Genomic DNA, 10,596 nt, shown 5'->3' with positions numbered 1-10,596 from the left:
GCTCTGTGACCTCATAGGGCTCTGTGACCTCATAGACTTAGTTGTGCTAGTTGCTAATTAGTGCAACTAGTACTAATTTTGGCCCTAATCACATTATCATCTCTGACCATCTTGTACATGCTGCAAACTTTGACGTTTATCATTTTGTGGCAGAATGTGACAAAGTTGTATATGAAGTAAAGACCTTTTGGTTTTTCTCTCATCCGTTTCCCGCCCTCCGTCCAACCAGTTGCACGTGCTGACGTTCACAGTGTACCACCTGCTGTCTGCCATCAGCCCGACGCTGAAGAGCGGAGACCTGGACCCCTGCATGAGCATGCTGATCGGAGTAAGAGCTTCCCACCTCCAGATTCCACATAGAAACTCTTCAGTTTTCTTCTTGTTTTTCTTCTCTCACCTAAATGGCCGCTTTTCGCTCTTTGCCCATCAGATCTTCAACAACGAGCTGTTCGGCGCCGTCGCCGAGGAGAAGGAAGTCAAGGGCATCGTTTCCAAGGTGATGGAGGCGCGACACAGCAAGAGCATGGACTCGTACGAGCTGCTGGCGCGCTTCTGCAGCAAGGAGAGCGTTACCAAGCTGGTCCTGCCGCTGAAGGAGGTGAGGGCGGAGCCGAGCAGGAAGAGGCGGGATTTAGTGGTGTTCAGGGTTCGATTGGCTGCTGGGAATCCTTGAAAAGGCTTGAATATTTTGCAGGTGTTTTCAAAGGCTTGGAAAGTGCTTGATTTGTGCATAAAGTCGTTGAAGGTGCTTGATATTCAAACTGCTCAGTTTTGTAAAAAAAAAGTGCAATATAATGTTTGATCAAAAGCTTAAATTTCTAATCTGTTTAACAAAATAATAAAACGTAAGAGACATTTTTATTTAAAACTGTCTGAAATTAAATCAATTTTCTTGTTTGAGGTCAGTTAGAAATCTAAAAGTTATTCTTACTTGCTAAATGCCAGAAAACATAGCAAGAACATGTTTTTACAGATATTTTTGTGACTTTCCTGGTATGAGTGTTTAAGCATTTAATTTGAGCAGGAAGGTTAATTACCTTATTAATTATTCCTAATGGCTCAATGACTTCATCTGTGTAACTGAACGAATGGTTTGCTTGTATTTTTTACATTCAACAAATTGAATTGGGGTATTTTTTTATAATTTTTTTTTTTGCTAAATGTTTTTTCCTCACACCACTCATGTGTAAAAGTTGTGTGAAAGAGACATTAAGAAACATATTTTTATGTTGTTAAGTTTTAGTTTACTTTGTCACTGCTGTAGAATCTACAGTGAAAAATTAATTGAAATGTTTTGTTTTGATTTTTTTAGTTCACTTTTATGAACTAAACCTTAGCTGAGAAATGCTTGAAAAGCGCTAGAATTTTGCAGTGAGAAAAAGTGTTCAAACCCCCGTATACATCTGTAAAGATCTTTTTCTTTTTTGTTTTTCTTTCTTTTCCTCGCTCCAGATCCTGGAGACCTCCTCTCGTCTGAAGGTGTGTAACCGTGTGGCGGCCGTGCTGCGGCGGCTGATCCTGGGTCTGCTGGAAAACAGCGGGATGAGCTCGCGGGACGTGCTGCTGCTGAGCCACGGGCTGGTCAGCGAGAGCCTGCCGCTGCTCACCAAGAGGGACCGGTAGGCCAGACAACCCCCCCACCTCTTCTGCTAACGCTAACACGCTCAAACCGACCCTGAGGCGGCAGCGGCTAACTCGCTCTGCTGCTTTGTGTGTGTTTTTTTCCAGAGAGAAAGCGTCGGTGGAGCCGCCCCCTGACCCCAGGCTGCCCCCTCCCAGCTGTCTGCTGCTGCCTCCGACCCCGAAGAGAGGGGGGCAGAAAGCCCCTGTCAGCAGCCGCACAAACATGCACATCCTGGTGGACGCCGGACTCAAGGTGACCAAACCCACACAGTGGTCTGCACCGTTTGATCTACCCTCTTAAGCTACAAGTCATTAAATATTCCACATTCGAATCCTCCAGTTGCTCCACTTAAGTCTGAAGAAATCTAAAGTGAATTCATCCGAGGCGTCGGCTCTGGAGATGCTGGATCCCTTCATCCAGCTGCTGCTCCAGTGCCTTGACTCCATGCACGTGAAGGTACCGGCCATTTACCCCGTCACCGTGGTTACCTTTCTGTCGCTGCTGTTCAAATCCCACCTGACACGACGCGTCCTCCCCAGGTGATCACCGAGGCTCTGGTGGCATTCACCTGGCTGCTGAGGTTCCCTCTGCCGGCCGTGAAGCAGAACGCCCAGCAGCTGACCAGGCAGCTCTTTGTCCTGCTGAAGGATTACTCCAAGGCCGGCGCGGCGCGGGGAGAGAACTACCAGCTGGTCCAGAACTGCTTCAAGGTAGAGAGAAATGCAAACTGTAGGAGAAATACGCAAGAAATTTTTGAAGTTTACAACTACATCATAATTCTATTTCTTGCTTTTGGTTGTAGTTTATTGAGAATGTTTTGGATGTCTCGAAACAACAACGTTATCGTTTATAGCGATAGTTACTGGGACAATTTATCGTCCAGCAAAATTGTCTTTCTGTCTTTTCCTGCCTTTTTTTCTCTCTCCCTTTCTCTCTGTTTTTGTTTTCCTCTCTTTCTTGCTGTCTTTCTCTTTTTCTCTTTCTTTCTTTCTCTCTCCCCCTCTCTTCTAGTGTTTTTTTCCACTTAAAAGGCCACATTCTTGTCCCAGGAAGACTCGTCCAAATACGTTTTTCCACTAATAAACAACAGTTTTTTTTTTTGTTTGTTTTTTACTCTTTTGCATATGGACTAACTAAACACCGACACTGAACTGACCTCGTTCTGCTGTGCAGACCATGACCATTCTCGTAAAGAACATCAAAAGTAACAAGATCTCTGAGACGCAGCTGCAGGTGCTGCTGGGCTACGCCGAGGAGGACATCTACGACCAGTCACGCCAAGCCACCGCCTTTGGCCTGCTCAAGGTAAGCGCCGTAGCTCCGTGGTGCAACACGGCGTCAGGAAGCCTTCGGCCCCCCTCTCAGCCGTGTTGTTTTCATGCGTCGGACCACTCCAGGCCATCCTGTCCAGGAAGCTCATCGTCCCAGAGATGGAGCAGGTGTTGAAGAAGGTGGCCAAGTTGTCCGTCACCGGGAGCAACAACATGATCAGAACTCACTGCCGACACGTAAGAACAAGCCGAGGCGTTTCTGAAGCAGAGGTCTGTGCTGGCGTCTGACCGTAGGTTTTGTGCGGTGCAGATCTACCTGAAGTACCTGCTGGACTACCCGCTGGGGAAGAAGCTGAAGTCCCACCTGGACTTCGTGGTGGCCCAGCTGCAGTACGAGCTGGACACCGGCAGGGAGTCGGTGTTGGAACTGCTGGCCTCCATCTTCCAGATGTTCCCTCAGGTTCAGATCGAATCCTTGTTTTTTCTTTCTAACACGATATTCCTGACAATTACAGATTTTTGCGAATATATGAATAACATTCTGGTTTTGTCATTCAGAATCTGCTGGCGGATTACAGCAGCCTGTTCTTCCCCCCTCTGGCTCTGATCATCATCAACGACGACTCGGTGCGCTGTAAGAAAATGGCCGCCATGGCCATCAAGGCGCTGCTCGGCCAGCTGGACGTACACCACCAAAACGTGCTGTACTCCTATGTCAACATCTGGCTCACTGCAGAAAAGGTGCTGAGGCATTCACACCTCTGAACCTTTCCACATTTTATCACAAATGCTTTTTTGGTGTGGGATCGAACTGATAAATCGGCTCCGATTTCCTTCATTTTGAGGGATTGGAGATCGACCAGTACAGTTGATACCAAATATAAAAAGACACACTGTTTGTGATCAAGCCTCTCGTTTTAGATAAAAATTACCCAAATTCTTTCTATTTCCTAAATGTCTGAAAACTTTGTAGCTTCTCTTGAATTCATAAGTTTACCTAAGTTTGGTCAAAATCAGGGATAATTGTGTTTTAAACAAAATTGGACTCTTTAAAGATCGGTGATTGGCCAGAAAACTTCAATCGGTGCATCCCTTGAATTTACATAATTGACCAACTCATTGTTGTGCTCAGTTTTCTTCTTTTTGGGTGAATATAGATGCGCACAAAATTTTACAACCCACTTCACAATTATTCCCTATTTTGTGTTGGTTTATTACCTAAAATCCCAATTAAGTCCAGTAGTTTGTAGCTTTAGTGCGACAAAAGTGGAAAAGTTCAGGGATTATTCGTAACTAAGAGATTTAAAGACCTATCGGTTAATTGTCACATCCTTTTTAAAAGCCATGTCGATGTTTTCCTCTTCAGACCACGCTGCGGCGCGTCGGCGTTCAGGTTTGCGGCTTGTTTGTGGAAGTGGAGGAGGAGAAATTCTCCAGTCGGTTGGACGACCTGCTGCCTCTGCTGGAGAAAGAGATCCAACCTGACGCCTATGAAGATGTGAGTAAACATACAACAGCATCCTTAAAAAGTCTTACATGCGTGTAACTAAAATTAAGGACTGAAAATGTCTTAAATTGGTTTTTAAAAAGTAATTTAATCACAGGTCTTAAGTTTTGTTTTGACAGGACTATTTAATCCCGCATATTCTGTGTATTTTTTTTTCTTCTGGGACATTTCTGTCAGGCAAAAGTTGAAGTCACACTCAGACGTTTTCTGTTCATTCTGTGATTTGAGACGGCTAACATACACTTGCCAACCAGCTAGCGAAATTTGTACATTTCCGTGGAGATATAAGTCTTAAATGGTCTTAAAAAGTCCTAATTTTGAGTCGGTGGAACACTGTAGAAGCAAAGTCGTTTTAGAAAAGGATGGAAAAATTGTAAAGAATCTTCACGTCTCCCCGTCAGATCGATGAGGTCGAGGAGGAGAAAGGAGCCGACCGGCTGCTGTTCAGTTATCTCACCCTCATCTCCAAATTAAACAAACACTGCGGTGTGCTGGAGCTCAGGAAGCCTCACGACACGCTGCTTCACATGTGGGGTAAGCATGTCTTAGACGCCCCACCCTCTTTCCAAAACAAATTCGCTCTTGAACACCCCTCAAACCCGTTTCAGGTCACGTGGAAGCCCACCTGCGGCACCCTCACTGCTGGGTGTGGCTAACCGCCTCGCAGCTCTTCGGTCAGCTCTTCGCCGCTCAGCCGGCCGAGCAGTTGGTCGCCGTTTGGAGGGAAACGAAGGGAGACGCCTCGTCTCACCCGGCGGCTGTAGACTTCATCACCAACAACCTGGACAAGAAGGTGAGCCCAACATCACTTTTTTTGGCTTCGCATCCGTCTTAAACTCCTGCGTCTCACTTCCGCTTTCCTTCTGTTTCCAGATGAGAGAGTTGGCTTTGAGCTTCTGCAGCCAGCTGCAGTCCAAGTTCCTGGACACGGCGTCGGGAGAGCAGGTACGAAGTTACACCTGAAACATCAAGTTTAACTTCTGCAGTTTGATCTGGTGCATAAATGTCCGACTTCCTGTTCGCAGGTGATCAAAAACCTCCTCTTCGTTGGAAAGGTGATTTACCTCATCTCCCCAGAGTCTCACATCACCACTCTAGAAGAGGGGAAAAATGAGACGGGAAATGGAGAGGACGCTGATCAAGACGACGGCGATCACGAAGACGAACAGGAAGTGGAGGAGGAGGAAGAAGAGGTTGATAATGAAAAAGACAACAGGCCTCCTTCTTTGCTGTGGCTCATGAAGAAGCTGTCTCTGATGGCGAAGAGAGAAGCAGCTTACGCTCCTAAGGTTCCTCTCAAGGTGAGCAGATCGTCAGGTTCATCTTCAGCATCAATTTTTATTTTTAGCCACAGATTTTCTCGAGTTTATCAATAAATATCAGTAACATATAAATAATTTTTTTATATTTAAAATATTTTCTAGTTCCTATGTTAAGTGTTCTTTACAAAATTAAAGTGTATTAGTCACTGAGAGGGTGAACTTGCATTATTATGACATTATCAATATCTTGTCATTGTTTTTCACAATAATTACTGGGACAATTTATTGTTCTTCAAAACATAGTTTAGCGTCTTTGTCATAGTTGTACCTAAAATGATCCCAATAAAATTCTAAGTCCATGTCTCCCACTCCAAGTCACACACTATCCCAATAAAACAAACAATAAATTATACAAATATGAATAATTAAATCAATATGTTCATTAAAAAACCCATACATAATCCAAGCAACCATATAGATACATGTAGAGGCCCCTGCTGATGAACAGCATCCCTACATCATGGTGCTGCCACCACTGTAGGGAGGGTGTTTATGATTGGACAAAATGTGAAAATAGTTTTAGGGCTTTGATTAGTGTGACATTTCATCACCTCTTGCCTCTCGTCTCGGCTTTTTCCCACAGAGAACGTGTGTGTTTAAGTTCCTGGGAGCCACAGCGGTGGACCTGGGGAAGGAACGCCTTGGCCCCTACCTCACCACCATCATCACTCCTCTGTACAGAGAGCTGGACAGCACATATGCTGAGCAAGGTCTCCGTCTGACTGGCAAAGAGTAAACGAAAAATACAAGAAAGGTAGTCTTGGTAGATTTAAATCCATATTTCTCCATTTTGTCCAGATCCGACCTTGAAGAACTTGGCGCAGGAGCTGATTGAGCTGCTGAAGAAGCAGGTGGGGCTGGAGAGATTCTCCCTGGCCTTCTCTGCCGTCCAGAAGGAGTTCTCACAGAGGCGAGCAGCTCGCAAGAGACACAGAGCCATGCAGGTATGACGAGCGCCAGACCCATGATGTACAAGGTTTCACCCGTACGTTTGTGTTTTAATATTTACTCTCCACCATGCAGGCGGTGGCCAACCCAGACATCGCCGCTAAAAAGAAACTTAAGAAGAACAAGAAAAAAATCGAAGCCAAGAAGAGAAAAATTGAGGTCCTGCGGCCTGGATATAAAGCCAAGAAGCATCGCAGTCATGCGCTCAAAGACCTGGCGATGGTGCAGTGAGTCATACACATCGGACTGAAACCTGACTCCAAACAGGTCTATCTGGGCTGTGGTATGGCCTGTTGCGTTCTTAGATCTTCTGCTGTTACAGTGTGACTGTCAAACATCTGGATGCCCTGCAGCCTTAACACGTGGAATCATGTAAATAATAAATCAAAGACAATTTTACTTTCCCGCTGTGGATCAATAACGGGATTGTGATAATCTATGTTTTTGTAAAAGAGAAATAAACCAACATGTTTGCAGAGCATAGTGGAATTCATTCTCAGCGCAGAGATTAGTTAGATCTCTTTAATAGAAAGTAAGTTTAATTATAATGTCAACTAAAAACTGGTTGTAAACGTTCGAGCTGCTTTAGTTGTTACAAAATGCATTCTAGATCATTTTCCCTTATGTCCAGGAAGTGGGTTGGGATTGAGGAACCACTGCGCCTCTAGTGGTCATTCAACCAACTGCAATTTTCAGCTTTGGTCTTTACAGGATGTCCGCACGTCGTTAAAACGTCTTAAATTCATTAAATTGTAAATTGGCTTTAAATATATCAATTCCAGGTATTAAGTTTTGTCGTGGCAGGAGTATTTAATCTTCTGTAGTTTTTTATTCTTGCGGAACTTTTCTGTTCTGTTTGAGTCGCGCGCGGTTGAGGCCACCGCCAACTAGCCATGCTAGCTAGCTTTTTTTGCGTCATCATGGGTAAGTACAAATTTGTCTTCCGTTTGTTGAACGACGTTTCTTTTTGCCACCGGTTTACTTCCGTCACCAACCCATACGAGGTTATGTACATTCTGTGCCCAACCCCCCCCCCAAAAAAAAACTGGTTTCTACCGGGGTTAAGGCATGAGAAGCACAAAGCCTGCTTCCAAAATGTCCGTTTTTGAGATAACTTCATTGTTATACAGCAGTATCTCCCAACACTTCCCTATATTTATAATTTTTCGGTTTAAATTTTTATTTGCTTACTAATAGGATAACCTGCGGCTATCCTATTAATTATTTGGAATAAATATAACAAAGTTTCAATATTGGTACAATAACGGACTTCATTCATTACTCAGAATCAATTTTACTGTACAAGCAGGTATAAATATGCAACCATAAAACTTTGAGCATACAGTTAGTGTTCAATGACTAATTAACTAAATATGCCAAAGCTGCATTCAAAAGATTCCAACCACTAGAATAATTGAAACAAATCAGTAGGAAGAAAAAAAAAAACCGAAATCCATAACGAAGCGGACAGCCCAGGCTGCAGCAACACTTGGCTAAAAGACCGACTCCAGAAACATAAGCCATGTTTATTGTGTGGTGCTTTATCGCCCCCTGGTGGATCTTCTTGTCACTGACATTGGAGTTTATTAAATCCAAATAACAGGAGTTGATTCTTGAGGTTGTGTCATGTGGGATTTACTTTCAAAATATCTGTGCTGACTCCAGATTTTACTGCAGCCTTCTCTTCTCAGTCCCAGGCTTAAAAGGCGTTAGGCATTGGGAGGACTTGGTCAAGGCTTTATGTGGGTGTATGACTGGAGGAGGAGTGCAATCACTGGTCCAAAGAAAAATAGGGGAATAGGTAAGGGTCAGTCACAAGGCTTCAAAGCGAGGGGGTCAAAGTTTAGGAGTATATACAGGATGGGGCTCCGCCTCTTACTGCCGACTCTTCAGGGCATCCACCAACCTACGAGCGAAGACAAAGCAAATATAATTCAACTTGAGTAAACAAGCAGATACAACTGTTAAGTCAATACAAGTTGGTTCTGCTTAGCCAGGTATACGTCTACACAAACAGAAGCTAGCTCTGGAAATGTAGCTTACCACTCCATGGCCTCATCCAGGCCTGTTCCTTTGGTGGCTGAGGTCTTGAAGATCTGCCACTTCCTGTCTTTGAGGGCAGGAAGGCCTAGAGCGTTGGCCACCTCAGTCGGCGTCATTGCCTGGTCCATGTCCTGTTTGTTGGCAAATACCACCAGGATGGCTTTCTTTAGCTCTTCTTCCTGTAAACGACGACATACAACAATTTTAGCAAAGATAAATGGCTGAAATATTCAACTTTTGCGTTTTTGGCCTTTAATGTGAGAAATTTAAAGCGGTGTGGATACTTTTGTAAGGCACTATAATTCTCATAGCAAAGATTTTGGATAGTGGATGCATTTACCTCCAACATGGCCACCAGCTCTGACTTGGAGATGCCCATCCTGTCACGGTCGCTGCTGTCGACCACATAGATCACAGCGTCTGTGTTTGAGTAATAACACCGCCAATAGGGTCTGGAGAGGAGAGACATATTAGAGGGTGACAGAACTTGTTATTGATGTGAAATATAAATATGAATCAAATACAAAACCTCATAATCTCTACTCTTCAACCATATGCACATTTCCAGTAGCCTCCCACATACCTGATGCTTGTCTGTCCTCCCAGATCCCACACCTGGAACTTCAGGTTCTTGTATGTGACTGTCTCAACATTGAAACCAATAGCTATAAAGGGACGGATAAGGAATATAAGTTATCAGCACTTTGTAATCTGACAATACTCAATACACTGCATTTCTAAATTCAACTGCCTGGGAAAACATCAGAAATAATAGATGGCTTAATGTCAAGCAGAACTAATTTACCTGCAGAGTGTCACATATAAGCGGAAATCATGACTGCGATCATGGTATAACTATAAACCAGTAAAACAAGATTCTCCAGCAATAGGAAATAATTGCCACAGGATCATTTTTTGTGTTTTCATTAGAATTAAAATTTTAAAGCTAAATTTAGGTACAAGGACATAGGAAGGAGCAGTACATACTAGGAATCGTGGTGACCACTTCTCCAACCTGCAGCCTGTACAGAATGGTGGTTTTCCCTGCACCGTCCAAGCCCAGAATCAAAATCCTCATCTCCCTGGTGCCAAACAGGCCAGAAAAGAGACTGGAGAAGAAACCCCCTGGAGAGGAAACACACCGCATATACGATACTTTGATGAATTCAGTTCTGAGTTAGCTGATTGGGGGTTTTGTTTATTGTTTTTGGTTTTTTTTACGGTTGAATATCTTTTTTTTTTTCTTTTAAATACATCAGATGTATCTATAGAAGGAAAAAATAAATAGGGTGCACGAATACAAGCATTTTTTTTTGTTTATTTTTCCACAGGTCTCCATCATTCACGTTTATCGAGGTAGCTCAGGTTAGCTCCCAGTCCCTACCATTAGTGACAGCATTATGATTTTAAGACATAATGTCATGCTTTATTACTCTCACAGAAAGTTTCTGGATAGAAAGGCCAGAATATAAGCTAAACACCGCACAGAAAAACCGTAACCAGCCAAACACAATAAAATGAACACTATAAACAACTAGCCATTAGCATTAGCTAAGCAGGCTGGCATCAACTGCACCTCGCGCTAAAGCACGGAAGCAAAACGAGAACGCTGATGTAGCTCTGTTGAATATGTTGTATATATAATTTTCAATGTATGCTGTTGAAAAATATCTAATTTAATAAAAGAAAAACTGAATTACGCACCCATTTCCTCAAAATCTCGTTCCTCGAATTATAAATGTGTAGTTGCCAGGTTGGTTCCGTCTGGCTGACGTGTCGCTGGAAGACGTCATTAACTCTCGCGTGGATTTGCTCGCAACATTCGTCACATACCCTTAGCGACATTTTTATTTTATGTGAAATAAGCAAAACACTTTTCGA

At 43.6% G+C, this 10,596-nt stretch overlaps 2 protein-coding genes across 2 annotated transcripts in view; one reads left to right on the top strand and one right to left on the bottom strand.

The window, feature by feature from the left end:
- Window positions 1-7,695, top strand: part of utp20 (UTP20 small subunit processome component) — a 30,108-nt gene extending 22,413 nt beyond the window's left edge. Inside the window, exons 44-61 of the mRNA XM_007577424.2 lie at window positions 230-328; window positions 431-598; window positions 1,453-1,619; window positions 1,729-1,876; window positions 1,964-2,080; window positions 2,164-2,334; window positions 2,798-2,929; window positions 3,022-3,132; window positions 3,206-3,355; window positions 3,454-3,636; window positions 4,262-4,393; window positions 4,804-4,936; window positions 5,011-5,195; window positions 5,276-5,347; window positions 5,428-5,703; window positions 6,308-6,434; window positions 6,523-6,668; window positions 6,748-7,695. Of these exons, the coding sequence (XP_007577486.1) occupies window positions 230-328; window positions 431-598; window positions 1,453-1,619; window positions 1,729-1,876; window positions 1,964-2,080; window positions 2,164-2,334; window positions 2,798-2,929; window positions 3,022-3,132; window positions 3,206-3,355; window positions 3,454-3,636; window positions 4,262-4,393; window positions 4,804-4,936; window positions 5,011-5,195; window positions 5,276-5,347; window positions 5,428-5,703; window positions 6,308-6,434; window positions 6,523-6,668; window positions 6,748-6,903 (2,673 nt within the window). The 3' untranslated portion in view covers window positions 6,904-7,695. The remainder of the gene's footprint in view (window positions 1-229; window positions 329-430; window positions 599-1,452; window positions 1,620-1,728; window positions 1,877-1,963; window positions 2,081-2,163; window positions 2,335-2,797; window positions 2,930-3,021; window positions 3,133-3,205; window positions 3,356-3,453; window positions 3,637-4,261; window positions 4,394-4,803; window positions 4,937-5,010; window positions 5,196-5,275; window positions 5,348-5,427; window positions 5,704-6,307; window positions 6,435-6,522; window positions 6,669-6,747) is intronic.
- Window positions 7,696-8,178: 483 nt separating this feature from the next.
- Window positions 8,179-10,515, bottom strand: arl1 (ADP-ribosylation factor-like 1). Its single transcript, XM_007577390.2, has 6 exons — window positions 10,420-10,515; window positions 9,703-9,840; window positions 9,299-9,380; window positions 9,056-9,167; window positions 8,716-8,894; window positions 8,179-8,578 (listed from the first exon to the last, which is right to left on the bottom strand). Exons 1-6 carry the CDS (start codon window positions 10,421-10,423, stop codon window positions 8,548-8,550), a joined length of 546 nt encoding a protein of 181 aa, XP_007577452.1. The 5' UTR covers window positions 10,424-10,515; the 3' UTR covers window positions 8,179-8,547.
- Between the last annotated feature and the right edge of the window lie 81 nt (window positions 10,516-10,596).

The sequence above is a fragment of the Poecilia formosa genome, unplaced genomic scaffold (assembly GCF_000485575.1).
Source record: "Poecilia formosa unplaced genomic scaffold, Poecilia_formosa-5.1.2 Scaffold9, whole genome shotgun sequence".
In the NCBI taxonomy this organism is placed as follows: Eukaryota; Metazoa; Chordata; class Actinopteri; order Cyprinodontiformes; family Poeciliidae; genus Poecilia; species Poecilia formosa.
The sequence above is the reverse complement of the archived record's forward strand: the minus strand, read 5'-3'. Positions and strand labels throughout refer to the sequence as shown.